We start from the raw sequence: 17076 nt of genomic DNA on the forward strand, positions 1-17076 counted from the left end.
ATGGTTTATAACTATGAAATCCAGATGGTAATGACATCTTCAATCAGATCGCCATGCAAAAATGCATTATTAATGTCTAATTGATGTAAATCTCATCCATTGAGTACAACAAGAGCAAGAAGGGTTTAACAGCTCTCATTTCGATCAGTAGTTAGCTGTATCCAAATAATATATTCTTTCTTGTTGTGTATAGCCTTTGGCGACTAACCTTGCCTTCCATCTTTCAATTGTACCATTAAAATGATATTTGAGCTTGTAAACCCATTTACAACCTATAAGTTGCGTGTCTGGTGGTAAATTTGTCAATACCCAAGTTTTATTCTGCTTCAAATCCTGAAGTTCAACACTCATAACATCCTGCCAAAATTTATACTTTATCTCCTGATTATAAGTAGTTGATTCATTGACAATATCAACAAAAAGAATGAAATGTTTATAAGTAGTAACATTTGATAATAGTGAGGACTGGTGGTGTTTTTGTTTAAGAAGAAGGAAGAGAGTATGGTTAATCTTTGAAGTGATTTGGTTTTTGAGAAACTCTAGAAGACTTTCTGAGAATAGGACAGTCTTTGTTTTGAAACATAGACTGAGTAGTTAGATAAACAGTAAGAACTGAAATCCATAGAGAATTTGGAGAATTAGGTGAATTTGGTAGAGTTGGTCCTAGTGTGATACTTGTTATGGAAGGTTTAGTTGTATATGGATAAAATGCAATAAGGAATTGTTAGCAGAAGAGGCAGGAGCTATTGCAGAAGAAGATAAACTAGAAGTAGAAGAAAAATGAAATGTGGTTTCATAAAAGATCACATTCTTGGATACCAATAACTATTTTAAATCGAAATAATACATAATGTATCCTTTAGTTGCTGCAGGGAATCCCATAAAATATGCATTTTGAGCTCTTAGTTCAAACTTTGATATGCCATTATTCATAGTACTAGAAAAGCACAAACAACCAAATACTCTTAAGTGATTCAATATAGGCTTAGTACCATATAATCTTTCATAAGGAGTACTGTTGAAAATCACTAGAGATGATGTTTTGTTTATGAGAAAAATAGCATGTTGCATGCAATGAGACTAGAATTGCATAAATAAGGAAGATTGAAACTTCAATGCTCTTGCAATGTTTAGAATATACTAATATTTCCTCTCTATTATACTACTTTGTTCATGGGTATAAACACAAACTAGTTTGATGCACAATTCCATATTTCGAATAAAACTCATTGTTCATGAATTCTAGACCATTAGCAAGTCTTAATAGTTTTAATCTGCTTTTCAAACTGAGTGTTTCCAAAAGTAGCAAAATTCAGCATATAACCTCTTGTTTATGACTTACGTTTCATCATGAATGCCTATTTATATCTTGAATAGTAATCCATAATGGTTTAAAAATATTTAAAACCATAAAAAGAGGTAATAGAAATAGGTCCCCATATATCAACATGAACTAATTCAAAATTTTCTTTTGACACATAAGAACTTACATGAAAAGATAATTTTCTTTTCTTAGCATAATGACACACATCACAAGCACGATCCATAGAGCTTACAATTGAAGGTTCTAATCTTTGCATTTGTTTCAAGATCCTAGATGATAAGTGTCCTAATCTTTAATGCCACAAGTTTATAAAATTATTATTAAAACCATTAGAACAAACAATGTTAGAAAAAATAGATGACTTATTTCCTTAAAAGAATATAGATGGTATTAAGGAATTTATGAGTAACAAATTCTTATACAAATGGTACTTCCGTTTAATTAGGAGCGATTAGTGTTGTTAATTGAGAATTTCTCCTAATAACGGGATATATATATATATATATATATATATATATATATATATATATATATATATATATATATATGTTAGAATATGCCTAGAATTCTAATTCCTATTTGTATTAGGACTCTATTAATGAAGTGTTTGGGAGAAGGATAACTTTGTTATCATTGGCTAATTAGGAAGTATAAATCCAATTAGGATTAATACTCCTAATGCCATATAGATTATTTACTCACTATATATAGCCTACCTTATTCACCTTTTAAAATACACCAAAAACCGAACACACAATGTAGACATTGATGTGAATAAGGCGGAAAAAGGGGTGTGTGTGATGTGAGGAATATAAGTTAATTCTTACCCTTTTGGGTACTTCTTGTAGAGAGAGAAACACTTTGTGGGTTTTTCTTGTAAGGGCATATTTACTAGAGATGTTCTCTATTTGGTGATTCTCCACCAATTTTGTACTCCTATTGATAATTAGTGGATGGCTCGAATCTTTCGCCCGTGGATGTACGCTTTAAAGCAGAACCACGTAAATCTCTTGTGTTATTTATTATTTTGCTATATTGTTATTTGTTGATCAAATCCATTATTAAATACCTACCGAATGGTTTCGATTCCGCTGCGCATACCAATCCGGTCAAGAACCGGTCACGACAATTGGTACCAAAGATTCAACAATCGGTATCAATGTTACAACAATTAATATCCTATATATATATATATATATATATATGGGATATTAACTTCCTAAAGATAGCATCTCTAATCACTCCTAATTAATAGCAATAATTACTCTCAACTAATAAAATATACAGTAGCAATTCTATTATGTTTAACCCTCCACCAGGTCTCCTAACTAGTTGAGAGTTAGTTTTGAAAATAATCTTACGTGTTATCCAGAAATATTAAATTTGATTGTTAAGGACTTTATGAACAAAATACGAATGGTATAGGAACCTTTACATATACTAGTTTCGCATTACGTGCTATGCACGTGGCTCGTAACGTAACTCCTCAATGAATATATTAGTAAATTTATTATAGTTATATCAATTTTTTATTTATAATTAATATTAAATTAGTTAAGATTTTTTTTAAAAGTAAATACAAAATATTCGGTTTAAATTTTTTATTCCATACTGAATTTTTTTTTGGTTTTATAATAATCATAATTAAATAATATTATCTTTAAAAATAATAAGATAAAAATTTAAATAATAATATATTAACCAAATACAGTATTTTAATTTTGTAGTTCAATCAAACTAAAAGATAAGTATTCCTACTAATTTGGAGACAATTTAGTTTTGGAGATAATTTAGCTACCTATTCTAAGTAGGACTTTAATTACAATAGTGATTAATTAAATAACTAATTAGTTAATGACTATAAAACCTTTATTTAGTAGTAAACTGAAAAGGGTTATTCAGTAAATTTGCCTGTCCCCCCCCCCATCCGTGCTTTTATATATAGTATAGATAGATATAGATATATTGCAAATAAATATTAAAAGTAGTTTCATATGAACATAGTTGGAATGAAATGCTTAAATTTCGACCTCATCTTTTCAAGATGGGAGTGATGCGTATGCACGCATTTGATGTTTAAGGACTGAAGTTGAATTTTTGTAATTTTCTTTTTTAATGCACATGCTCATTTGAATTTTAGTGCTTTTCTTTTTTTTAATTTTATTATATGATGAGATGCCATGAATTTTTGGTAGCAAATTGAACCATACTTTTTGGCCGCACTTCCTGCACTACTTTTGGGTGCTTTTTCTGTTTCAGTTTTTGAACATATTCATAACATTATCATTACTTTGTGTTTGGCAAAATATTAGCCATGTGTATAAATGCTTCTTACTTACCTTATCTACGATGCATGGCGATTATGCAGGAAAAACTAATAATGGGGTTAATTACTACTTTAGTGTCCAAGTTCTATTTTTTTATTTTAAATCCATTTCTGAATTTTAATTTTTACTGGTACAAACAGTAAATTCTTTTTTTTTTTTTGAGAGAAAAAGAGAGCTTTATTAACTAGGGAATATTAGTTACAAGCTCATTGACCGGGAAGGGTAATTCACCGTCAAAATTACGAGATCTACCATAGAAAATACCCCATTTTGCAAGGGCATGGGCAACACCATTGCCATTTCTACGAATATGCTGGAAAACAATGGTCCTATCTCCGACAATTTCCATGCAGTCCTCCACGATAAGTTGAATACTATCAATGGCTGACTCCGGTTGCTGAAAACGGTGGACGACTGTGAGAGCATCAGATTCGACTATCCACCTTTGCTCAGGTAGCTGTGCAGCTAACTGCAAACCGAGGAGAATAGCTTGAGCTTCGGCCTGTTCTGCGTCCACCACACCATGCAGGATATTAACTCCACAATTTAACACTGCACCTTGATCATTACGGCAAACTGCAGCAGCCATCGATAAATTCTTGTGAACAGACACAGCAGCGTCAGAATTAATCTTCAAAGCGTTGCAAGGAGGAGGTAACCAAGATCGAACTTCAGGAGGTCTAGGGGTTCGATCACGATGAGACTCTCCCCCCCCTCTGAACTCAGCAACACAGCGAAAAAGATAATTCTTACTGTTGTAGTGCTGGCATTATATAAATTTCAATCAAAACTATTCTGATACAACAATTAATTTTGTGGCATCAAATATATCATCTCTAGCGTGTACCCATAAATTACCAATATGATAAAGATAATCGATAGATAAATTGACATATTTAAATGCCACATAAAATGATGATAATTCATTTAAATATGATTTGGGTGCGTCATGTCACATCAGTAAATTTGATTAGAAATTTAAGAAGCATGGCTATCCACTAGGCTATAAGCCTAAGCCTAGAACATAAAGTTTTGTAAATTAAATTGGAGAGTATGGGATGGAGGAAGATCAAGGCAATTATCAAGATTATACTGGTCAAGAACAAAGGTCTGACTATTCGGATGATACTTATAATTAGGGGTGTGCATTCGGTTTGAATCGAACCGAACCGAACCGAATTTTTGGGTTTTTTAAAAAATGAGCCTAACCGAAATTTTAGAAAAAGAAAATATTTCAAACCGAATAGAACCGGTCGGCTCAGTCGGTTATTTCGGTTCGGTTCGGTTATTTTAGTTCGGTTTACATGTAAAACAATCAGAAATTTTTTTATACTCAAAACCAAACCAAACCGACCAACCAAAATTCATGTACAATTTTCAACCGAACCGAATTTGTCGATTCGGTTTTTCAGTTTTTCGGTTTTCGGTTTGGTTTTGCACACCCCTACTTGTAATCTGGATAGGACAATGATCACTTCTCAAGGCAATAATGTCAATGCAATGATGATGAATTCTCAAAGCAATAATAATGTGAATACTAGCAACAATGTGGCTTCTATGATCACATAAGAACAGTACAACCAGTTGATGAGTCTGTCGCAGCAAAAAGGAGTGAGTTCTTCACCAAAAATCAATACTTTATCTACCAATTTTGCTACAACATCAGAAAATACATGTATCAAATTAGGTATCAATTCTATCAAGTCTTATTTTCAGAACTTTAAGAACTTTAATACTTGCTGTTTTATTAGGAAAGATCTTGGTGAAACTTGGATTATATATTGATTTTGGTGCAACTGACCATATTGACTCTTCTTTAAGTGCTTTTTCATCATATAGAATAGCTTATAATATCTTTTGCTACATTGCCAAACTCACAAAGAATAGTTGTAACTCATGTAGGTATAGTAAAATTTAGTGATGACTTAATGGTGCATGATGTGTTATACGTTCCAGTTTTTTCATTTAATCTAATTTCTACTAGTAAGTTAACAAAGCAATATATTTATTGCTTTATTCTTCATAAAAATCTTTATATCATACAAGATTTGGCATAATGGAAGATGATTGGATTAGATAGAAAAATCGAAGGACTTTATCAGCTTGATAAAAACTTCTTTGCTAAATACCATATTAGAAACTGACTTAATTGCTATATTAATAGACACACTAATTGTGTGTTGCTGAGCTGGAATTTGTTATAACTGATTCAGCTCCTTCTTCTTCTTACTGAGCTAGAGAATGGATACTGCTGAGCTGGAGAATAGCTAAGAAGCTATATGTTTAACAGAAAAATGTTGAGGATCCAAATGGCAAATAAACTTTAAAAAGGGTCTATATGTTTTTTTTGAAAAATTTGGAAGATTTTTTTACCTTCTGCCTTAATTAATTTTTTTTCTTCAACTTAAGTCTAGCTATCTATACAAAAATATGAAGATGAAAAGCAAAAGGAAAAAAAATGATTTTCTTTCAAAGAAGTTCCACTGTAACATTTGTCGTTACCAAGAAAAAAGAAAAAGAATTGAGCATGATATGTGAAAAACATGCACCATAATCATATCAATAGATTCTATAGATATGGTTTCAAGATGGTTTCAAGATGAAGTTTGTAAAGCAAAGTAGCTATATGTTTGTGGGAGCCAATTTTCACTATCAATGTGTAAACTAAAAAGAATGATAGATAGATGGATCAGGGCAAAGGCGTATATGGTGGAATATTGTAAGTGTATACTAAAATGTAGGGTTCTTGTTTTTTGTTTTGTTTTCTGTTTTTGAGTGGTATTTTTCTTTTTCTTTGATTTTCATATAAATCTATTAATTAACAAATTGTAACTAAAGCTTTTCTAGAATGATTAACAAACAAAATAAAAAAAATCACAAGCCACAAAGTGTTGAAAAGGATAAAAATTCATGTTAGCTTCACTCGAGTTTATGCAAATACTACAAAAACAAATGCTTCATTAGCAAAGAAAAGAGTAGTAGTAAATCTACTAAATACGGTCACAGTATGTCTCTAGGGACGATAAAAATCCGCTCGTATTCAGTCGTAATAGGTTAGATAATATTTTTATTTTTATTTTTCAAATAAAAAAATTAAAAAAATAATATGAAAGTCTATTATAGTATTATTTAAAATCTCGCTTTTTATTTTCAAGATGCTCTTTATTCTAATAAAGATGCTCTTTAAAATAAAGGGATCCATTGAAAATGCTCTTAGGTGGCGGTCCCATTATTTCAAAACTAATTAAATTCGAGATCAATTATAAGTTTGGGTGAGTACTTTCGAAATTTACTACGTTCACAGCCACATTAAATTAAGTGAAAGTTACTTTTAACTGTATAGATTGAATCAAAATTAATATCATTATTCCTGAGAACATAAATTTCAGCAACTATTAAATTTAGAGCTAGTATTAGTACGGTATATGCACCGTCCATAATATGAATAAACTTCAGTAACACCAAATGTGACAATCTATTGGGATTTTGTTTAGTTGTGTTGGCGATGATAGTAAAGGTGGCGGACACAAGTTGACCCCTCAAAATTGACACGTTGATTATTGGAAGCTGACGAGTAACCACTAGGTTCTTCAAGTGGGGGAAATGTACGTATTCAATTTCCCACATAAACAAAACAAAAGGATGGATTATTCATTCTAGTGGTTATTATATTTTTTCGTTATTATAATTTGGTTACCGAACTTTAAAATATAATAGATTAACTAATACTATGCTTTTAGTAACTCTGACAAATTTCTGATAAATCCGACCAAGTTATGACTATATGGCATTTGTATTTCACTATAAAAAAGTTTGAAAGAACGAGAGATGCAACATTCATATTTTACAACACACTTACCCTTATTTAATGCAGTGTTGACTTTAATTTTTAGTGGGTGTTGCTCTTTTTTAATGTAATACTCCCTCCGTCCCACTCTAATTGACAAAATAACTATATTTCAATAACCAAGACAAGTCAATAAATGATATAGAAAATTATTTATATACCCTTCTATTGATAATGTAGCTAATTAATGCTATTAGTATATATTAGTCAAATTTTCATTAAATACTCACTATTTTCTATAAAAGACATGGTTTTAAATGAGGGTAAAAATAGAAAATTAAAGAATAAAATTATAGTTATGTTAGTTTTGTCAATTAGAATGGGACACCAAAAATTCCATATTTTGTCAATTAGAGTGGGACGGAGGGAGTATATCATAATTAATGACGGTATATATGCAATTTAAGCATTAAAACAATAAATTACGGCCTATAATTTGGAACAAAAAAATTTGAAATAGTGCCTATCAATTTAGAACAGATGGAGTACATTTTTTTTATTATTAAAATTTGGTTACAGAATTTTGAAACATAATGGATTAAAATTAACTAATACTATGTTTTTAGTAAGTCTGACAAACTTCTAATAAATCCGACCAAGTTATGACTATATGACATTTGTATTTCACTCTAAAAAAAGTTTGAAAGAACGAGAGATGCAACATCCATATTTTACAACAAAATATAAAATTTGATTATGACATGATAAAAAAGTGTGAAGTGTTTACTAAATTCATTATAAACCTGCAGGAGTCACTTAAAATATAATATGATATATATATAATTTATTGTACTTTGAATTTGGTAACCAAATTGTAAAACTGAAAAAGTACGATAATTTCAGAATTAATTATCCAAAAAATAATGAGTGAAGTTAGAGGAACTATTTAGCCCACAGCCTAGTTTTTGTTTTTGGTTGTGAATTATAAAAAGATAAGGATATTTTTCTCCAAAAAGAAGATAAGGATATGATAATCTAATCATATATCACATCGAAATGTTATATGTTTCACATTCACTTGTTAATTTCATGTCACATTGAGTTGAACATTTCATTAGAAAATCTGAAGTCTTTAACAATGGCATTATCTTTCTTCACGACTTATATGAATTTGTATGTTTATAGCCCCAACCAGATTATTAATGCAATACTATTATGGAAGATAATTAAGAGCTTGGGAAACTTCCGATGTCAAAAGTTGTGGAGTTTTTATTTTAAAATAATTTATTAATTTTTTTTAAAAGTGAACCATAACAAGTAACTTAGGATTCTATAAATCAAAACAGTATTCTATAAAATCAGATCGATTTTAAAAGTATCAAGATATTGAATTATATCAAATCAATGACTAAATTTTTATTTATTTACTTTTATGATTAAATTTTAATCTTATTTCAATAAGAAATTTTTTTTATTATCAAATTCTAGTTTATTTTATTCTTTCATTTTGAAAACTAAAATCTTTTTTGGTAAAAAAAATTCAAATTTAAATCCGTCAAGTTTAAGATGAAGATTTATGATAAATTTGAAACTTTTTAAGGTCGTGATAAAATTGAAAAAGAATGTAAAGGTGGTGGTTTTATATATAATTAACTCTTATAATAATTTTTTTGCGACGTCATTTTTTATTAGCCGGATCAGTAAAAACATGCCGAATTTTAAAACAGATAGTGGTTTTATATGACAATTTTAAAAGATCGCGACAAAAATTAAAAAAAAGATATAAATAATATAAAATTAATTTTTTATTAAACTGCCTGTCTTTCTTTATGAAAATTGTGTTTATTCTTTCTTTCTGAAAGATCTATTTGTTTTTAATAAAAGGCTTATAATTCTTCTGTTATGAAGTTAGAAAATTTAATTCTTAACGTGTTAGAGCATTTATGTAATTTTAATTTTATTTACAAGACGATCTGCAAATAATATTATACATATTATTAGAGTATATTCCCGTTGTTCTTGCTAGTTTGCTGCGTAATTCACTACTCGATTAGCGATGGATTTTGAATCCGTCTCTAAATCCTAAAATAAATTGGCGGGAATCATCCCGCCACTTTTAGCGACGTAATTTCCGTCGCTAAAAATGGCGGGATGATTCCCGCTAATTTGTTTCCCTTTTAGCGACGGATTACAAAATCTGTCGCTAGAAGTAATACATTGAGCAACGAATTTTGTAATCCGTCGCGAAATGCTTACTTTTAGCGACGGATTTCACAATCCCTCGCTAAAAGTATTATTTTTATAAAAAATTATTAATATAAAAAATTATTAATTTAAATAATATTAATTAAAAAATAATTGATTACAAAAATAATTGTTTATTATTTGTTGTTTTTATTTAAAATAATTATTAAAAACATAATTTATTAATTATTTATTTAAAAATAATTAGTATGAAAAAATAATTACTTTATATTACGGGAGTATATTGCGGGAGTAACTTTTGTTACTTTCAGATATATTTAAATATAATATACATGGATATATAATAATAATATGGGTTGGTTGAAGTGGACTTACGCGCGAGTGAACTATAAGTTTAATGAGGATTGGGTGGAAGCAATTTGAAGGATGGATGACCTACTGGAAAGTTGGAAAACTTGCGAAAATTGCGGGTGGGTGACAGTGTGTGGTGTATAGCGAGTGGGTGGGTTAGGGAAGGTGACCCATTAAATAATATTTCATTTTACAATTTTAATTAAAAAGTTAATTTTTTTATTTTTAAAAATTAGCGACGGATTTAAATCCGTCGCAATTTTGTTTCCCGTATTTAAAATTTTCCGTCGCTAAACGTGATTAGCGATGGATTTTTGCCATTTAGGGCTGTTTTTAAGTAGTGCACCTTCTTCTGTTTGTACAATAACAAACATGCTGCTTCAGATACTTCTGCTTATCAATCTAAGGTTGCTTCTCTGATACATAATCCCAATTCATCAATCCAACTCATTTGCAACTGGATTAGGAGACAGTTATTTATTTTGTTGTCTGTAAATAACATTAGGTTTATTTTTAGTTTTACTGGTCTAATTTTTTAAAAAAAATTCGGGAAGGAGGAGCTCCTCCTCCCACGACAGCTCCTCAATGAGGAGCAACAGCTCCTCAGGCGAGAGGAGCATCTGCTCCTCCTAGAGGAGCAGATCTGTTCCTCAATGGTGAGGAGAAACAACACTTCAGAAAAGGAGGAGAAGCTGCTCCTCTCCATCGAATTTTTTTTTTTAAAATGTGTCGATGGTTTCTGGTGGGGTACGGCAATCGTTGGCGGGTGATGAGCGGGGTTGCGTCGATGAGTCCAGCGATGGCAGGTTGAAATTTAAAAATTAATTCTATACTTATTTTATTTAAGATCTATTTGAAACTTTTTTTTAAGTTAAAAGACTTGTTTAAATTTGTACAAATAGAAAAAAGTATGAAATAATCTGTCACGACCCAAAATAATTGAGCCGTAACCGGCGCTAGGGAACAGGAGTGGTAGCTCCGGAACCCGTAGCAAACCTCAAACCACTATAAATATTTCGCAAATAATAAACATATACCACAACTCAACAGAAGCAAACATACATAATATATATATATACACAAATATTTACACTAACTGTTCAAAACCTCGCGGGCTCTAGCTACTGTACCTGGTACGAACTGCCCTCGCGGTACTATATACATAAGTTAGTGTATTAGACATATCACCGGCATCTGGTGCCGTGAACAACATATACCGTGCACAGCCTACCAAAAAGTTATAAACAAGACAACAAGTAATATGTACAATCAAAATGTACTGTTGTCTAGGCTATAACTCTATCAACACTGGACCACTACTGCAGCACTCACAGAAGTCAGAGAACTATACATACATAGCTGACTTCTGGACTCCAAAATTGGTTTCTAGCTAAGTCCACACACTAAGCACCTGAAAAAACATCAAAGGTGAGGGGTCAGTATTTGGAAAACATTGAGTGAGGTTGCATTTTACTAACAGTATTAATATAAAAACATAGCATCACATTTCAAGAAAACAATAATATAAAACAATATATAAAAACATATACTTGATCCATTCGAAACTAATATCCTAGCATGTGACACAACTTTCGAATAATCAAATCATATTGATCCAGATAGTCCGACCTGAGAGTGTTCACACTCTACCTCGTCGATCGCGACTTATCTCTTTAATCCCAAAGTGTGAGTCCAACTCACTAGATACGGGGACTCCGGACTACACCGTAGCTGAGTGCTCACTCGTATCGAATTCATTATCCAACTTCGAAATTCATATTCATGTCATGCCATTTCATATAATATCGTACATTTATATCAAAACATTAATCATATGCAACACACTAGACCGACTCGATACTGGTGATCACACAGCCTATTGACACCCAATAGGTAGTTAGTTTCTTCGGATCGAATACTAGTCTCTCGTATATAAACTTGATAGAAACATATAACATTTAATCAAATCGTATATAATGTGATGCGTATAAACGATACACGTATATATAAAATATAATATTAAATAACTTTAATATATAATACACGAAAGTAAAGTGCAACTCACAGAAACCGCAATCCAATAAAAAACGTGGTCGATGAAATGATATGCTCTCGCTATCCCACGTCTACTAACCTCTCTGTTCGCTGACACGTCTGATACATAATAATTAACGTTTAATAATTAGACGTGAATCGCGTTTTTACGTATAGTACTTTCAAATTCTAGGGTTTAGTTTCATTCTTAATGTTATTCGTGAACTCGATATCCTTTTATCGTATTCATGATATATTGAACTCTGCTTCTCGTATTCGAGAAACGTATAACTTCTTAACGTTTCTCATTATCGTTAATTATCGAGAACGTTGAGCTAAAACTTTACTTTTCAAATTACCGGGGTCCTAAATCGTTTTTAGGGTCTAATACTAAAAAATATTGAAATCCCGTTCAATTAGGGAAAAAATCCCATTTTGGTCCCTATGGACCCACTGTGCGTCCGTACGAGAGCACTGTGCGTCCGCACACTGAGTGCAGCCCCCAAAAAATCGATTTACGGGGCTCTCCGTCCATCCCGACATGTAATACTCCCTATTATTCAAAACCCGCTCCTCCGTTTTCACCAAAAACGCTAAAATCAAGTTTATATCGATAAAAATTCAAATCCTTAAGATATAACTCCAAACAGCCCTCGTATTCTCAATTTTATAATTCAAATTCGAAATATTACCTTAAAACAAAACATGAGATTGATAGAGGACGAGATTCTGAAGAAATTGCCGCGAAAAGCGCTCGAATCGGACATCGAACGGAGAAACGGCGGCGAAACGACGGTATCGTTCGATGGTTTCTCAAGCTCTCTAGATTCTTCTTCCTTCTCTGATCCTTTCTTTCATTCATATCTTGAATTATATATATCATGTCTAAGGGTTCATTTTAGCCCTTCTTTTCTTTCTTGTTACAAAATAGCTTTTGAACTTTCCTTTCGTTCAATTTAATCCATAACTAAATTAATTTATACTTTAATTATAACTTATACGTATTATTTATATCCAATAAATAATACGATACCCGATAATAATATTTTTCCGTCAAAAATCCAAAATTTTCATTTTTGAGACGTAGTGGCTAAATTACCACTTTAGTCCCTGAACTTTATTCTGGGACTTTACTTGACATTTTTCCTTTTAATTCCAACTCCAACTTTAAAATTGAAATATAATATTAATTTCCGCCTCATTACTTTCGCGAAGCCGACTTATTAAAACTTTATTTATTTTAATTTCTCGGAAAGTTTTCCGATACCGCCACTCCGGCGACTTAAAACTGAACACTTGGTCCAATTAGATAATTAAATATTTTGGGGGTATTACATAATCCTTAAATTTTCTTGTTTTATATAGTTGCAAAAAATCAACTTTTTTCTAATTTAGAGGGCTATTGAAAACTAAAAATCTGAAATAGGGTAAAAATTAATAAAATTCCTACGTCAGGGTGGAATTGAAAACCAAAACAAAGGTCGGTGGTTTTTCAGCCCTTTTGCCATTGATAAAAAACGTAAAGGTTTCGATTTAAAAATTGGTACACCTTAACTAAATATTTTATATTTAATTAGCATTTGGAATGACTTTTAAATGATTGATTAGAATTAGATTTTTTTTAATTGTTGATTATGATTAGAAAAGATTTATAATAGTTAAAATTGAGAAGATAATTAGAGAATTTTATGCTATGGAAATTGTTAGTGGTTGATTAGGATTATGATAGGTTTTTGATAGTTGAAATTTATAAATTACGAAAATGATATTTTCCGTCAAAAATAATGAAAAGGATATTTTTATCTATAAGTGGAGGTGTTATCTGCGCTAGTACATTTTTATATATGTTATAGATTTCAAAAACATTGTAACCCAATATATAATTGAAATTGTTTACACTTACATTGAACCTTTTCATGTATTATAGATTTAGCAAATAAAGGACAACAATCAAAGTAAGTAGAACATGAGCGTTCGTAATCAAGTGGTGCTGGTCTTTAAGTGCAGAATATGTTTAGGAGAATAAAGCCTAAACAAATTGAAGGCCGAAATAACGGATATTATAGTCATTATGATACATGCTAGGTAGCCACAGAGCAACGCCCCGCCAACTTGGATGCAGAATCTGGAAAATTTGTTGCACCATTTCAGCCATGAAAATGCCTCCGCCCCCGTCACCACCAGAACCGAATGTTCTAGGGCGGCTGAGGTTGCTGCGAATGCAACGTACACTCCAATCTGCATATGTGCGTTTATATTATTATCAAATAGTCAATTCAAAATTTTAATTAATTTTCTTAATACCAATCAATCAAATTATTATCTTTTATAGTGTCCTAAGGAAATTAGTTTCTAAGAATGAACTTAATTTCTACTTCTTTGGTATATAGAGTATTGAATATTGATGATGAACAACCGACCAAAATAGACAAGACCATCTTCCATTGATTTGTTGTTTTAAATGCGTAGTTATTTCTGATATAAATCCCGTGAAAGAAATATACTTTTCCTGAAGTAGGCAACATCTAATTGTTACGGCTTCTTAATTGATTACGGAGGAGATTCTAAGTTAATTTATGAATAAAGGATCACTTCAACCCTTCAACTTCACACAAAAGACTCACAAAATTATTTTCAAACAAACAAATTCACAAGTTGTCATTTTCGTATCTATTTCCTCTTCCTGACCAAAAAAGAGAATGAAACATTAAATTATTTTTAATTGACATTAATTAATCCTAACTAATTCTAATTAACTTTAATTGATTAAAATCCTAAATTAATTCTAACTAACATAAATTAACCCTAAAATTAATTTTACAGAATTTATATGATATTTGAACTTTAAAATTATAAGAGTATAATTGAAATTTTAAAATTATTGAGTATTAATTTTAAAAATAAACTAAATTTTTAATATCTTTTCAAATTTTTTTATTTTCTTTTTCCATTTTATAATGGAGTGTGTAACACACTCAAGAGGGTGCATCTGGAAAAAGGCTAGGGAAGGGCTTTTTTGATGTGAAAATGCCAACTTATGGATTGAAATGATCCACTTTGCTCAATAACGATTTTTTGATCTTTTGTGCTAAATTGAAGGCCGGGGTGAAGTAATCTTTTGTTTGTTAATTTATCACTTATCGAAGAAATAAGCAATTTTCCGCCGAACTCCTTTTTCTCCAATTAAATCAATACTTCCTTCGCTCCAAACATTTTTGATTCTTTTTATCTATAACCGAATTTTTAATTTCGTCAATTGTAGCATGACTTTGATAAAGTATTTGCTAGTGAAAAAGAGAAGGTAGGACAATAAATAAGAAAATTCAGAAAAGCTTATTTTTTAATATACATATGTGATATGTCTAGTTAGCTAGAATTATTATACTTATTAAAATTAGGGCAAAAATAATATTTTTAAAAATCGAAGTATAAATGAAACAAATAAGCCATAGGGTATATACTATATGTTGTTATAGAGAGAATTATGTTCAATAAAACAAATTAATTTAATCTTTCTATCTTAATTAGAATATATATGTGAGAATTAGAGAAGATAAATACCTGGTCCAATAAGAAAGAACCCCAAGCCAGATATATATAATAAGAATTCTTAAAGTTTCCCTTGTCTAGTAAATAACATCTGCCTAGTTGAAGAAGATTGCAGGCAGCAGCCACAGCATCCACATACACTAAAACTCTATATGCAATAAAAATCAACCATACTGATCAGTTAGTAAACTTAAAAGAATTAAACCCTCAATGAATAGCGGAATTAAAAAAAATGAAAGAGAAAAACATAGTCGGTGCTTGAAGATAATAGCAGTGGATAAGATAATTTGAAAACAAAAAAATATCTGAAAGAAAAAATATATCGACTTGGCGGAGCCACGTTGTGGATAAGAGGGGCATTTGCCCCTCTTATTTTTCTAAAATTACAAATTTCTCAAGTAATTTTTTTAAAATTTAACGTGTTATTTAGATAATTAATACATATTGACCCCCTTAATTATATATAAAAATTAGATTATATATATCATATGAAATTCTTTTCTATTTTGCCCCTCTTAGTTTCGATTTCTGGCTAGGCCTCCAATGCCGCCCACCCAGCCTATTCTCTCGCCTCTAATCAAATTTAAATACAAAAAAATATTTAAATCCTAACAATATATAATTATTAGTAATAAAAATGTTTAAGGTCCAATTTTGCATATTTCAAATAATTCTAAATAATTGTTTTATAGAAAAAAAATAAATTAAAAAACGCACATGAGCATCTCTATTAAGTTGACACTCTTTTAATGTGTGTATCGGTTTTCTACCAATCGATAAATATGAAATTCGATTTCAAAACAAGAGAACTCCAAGAAAGGGAAGCAAAGGTTATATTGCTTAAGCTAAACTCGAGAAAGTATAGAAAACTCTAAATTGTAAAACAAGAAATGCGCAAAATAAATATTTATTTTAAAATTTAGGATATAATGATTATATGATGATGATGATGATGAAGAAGAAAATAAGGCAACTTACAATAAGGCTTTCAAATACTTGTATGTGACATGTTTCTCAACGTAAAAGACAGTCTTGGTTTGGTTATCTAACCCTAATAAAATGGCTGTTAAAACCAACATCAAGATAGCAAAAACCCTTAGAAATGCCTCCATTTTTGGTGTTCCCAACTTCATTTTTTTTTCTCTTGTTTAGCTTCTCTAATCTCTCTTATAGCTCACACAGAATCTCACTACACTACCCTTTAATGCAGCCATATATGTAGGGCATGATATGAATAAATAAGGAGCAGAAAATAATTGGTAAAGAAATGTCCAACGAGGATGGTTTATAAGTATTTATTGCTGAAAACTGCCACTGTCGTATACAATTTAATTCTGAAGTCTCTACATAGTTGTTGACTTCATCAATAGCCACCGATATATAATATGGCAAAAATTATATAAGTGGTGTCTAATAGGCTCTAAATCTTCAATTCTTTTTTTTTATTAATATTTTAACTTTTAAAAGTGTATCAATTTTGTGCAGTCTTTAGTCGTCGG

General features: G+C 30.6%; 1 protein-coding gene across 1 annotated transcript; it reads right to left on the reverse strand.

The window, feature by feature from the left end:
* Positions 1-13882: 13882 nt before the first annotated feature.
* On the reverse strand, positions 13883-16782 carry LOC126667052 (CASP-like protein 2C1). The gene is made up of 3 exons (XM_050360018.2): positions 16556-16782; positions 15590-15725; positions 13883-14266 (listed from the first exon to the last, which is right to left on the reverse strand). Exons 1-3 carry the CDS (start codon positions 16708-16710, stop codon positions 14009-14011), a joined length of 549 nt encoding a protein of 182 aa, XP_050215975.1. The 5' UTR covers positions 16711-16782; the 3' UTR covers positions 13883-14008.
* Between the last annotated feature and the right edge of the window lie 294 nt (positions 16783-17076).

This window comes from Mercurialis annua, linkage group LG2 (genome assembly GCF_937616625.2).
Source record: "Mercurialis annua linkage group LG2, ddMerAnnu1.2, whole genome shotgun sequence".
In the NCBI taxonomy this organism is placed as follows: Eukaryota; Viridiplantae; Streptophyta; class Magnoliopsida; order Malpighiales; family Euphorbiaceae; genus Mercurialis; species Mercurialis annua.

Bases quoted from the DNA above. Each gene is read 5' to 3' on its own strand.
- LOC126667052 (XM_050360018.2), bottom strand. From the start codon at position 16,710: ATGAAGTTGGGAACACCAAAAATGGAGGCATTTCTAAGGGTTTTTGCT. The intron at 15,726-16,555 runs GTAAGTTGCCTT...TATTGCATATAG, and splicing joins AAGTATTTGAAAGCCTTATT to AGTTTTAGTGTATGTGGATG. The intron at 14,267-15,589 runs GTATTTATCTTC...GCACATATGCAG, and splicing joins GTTCTTTCTTATTGGACCAG to ATTGGAGTGTACGTTGCATT.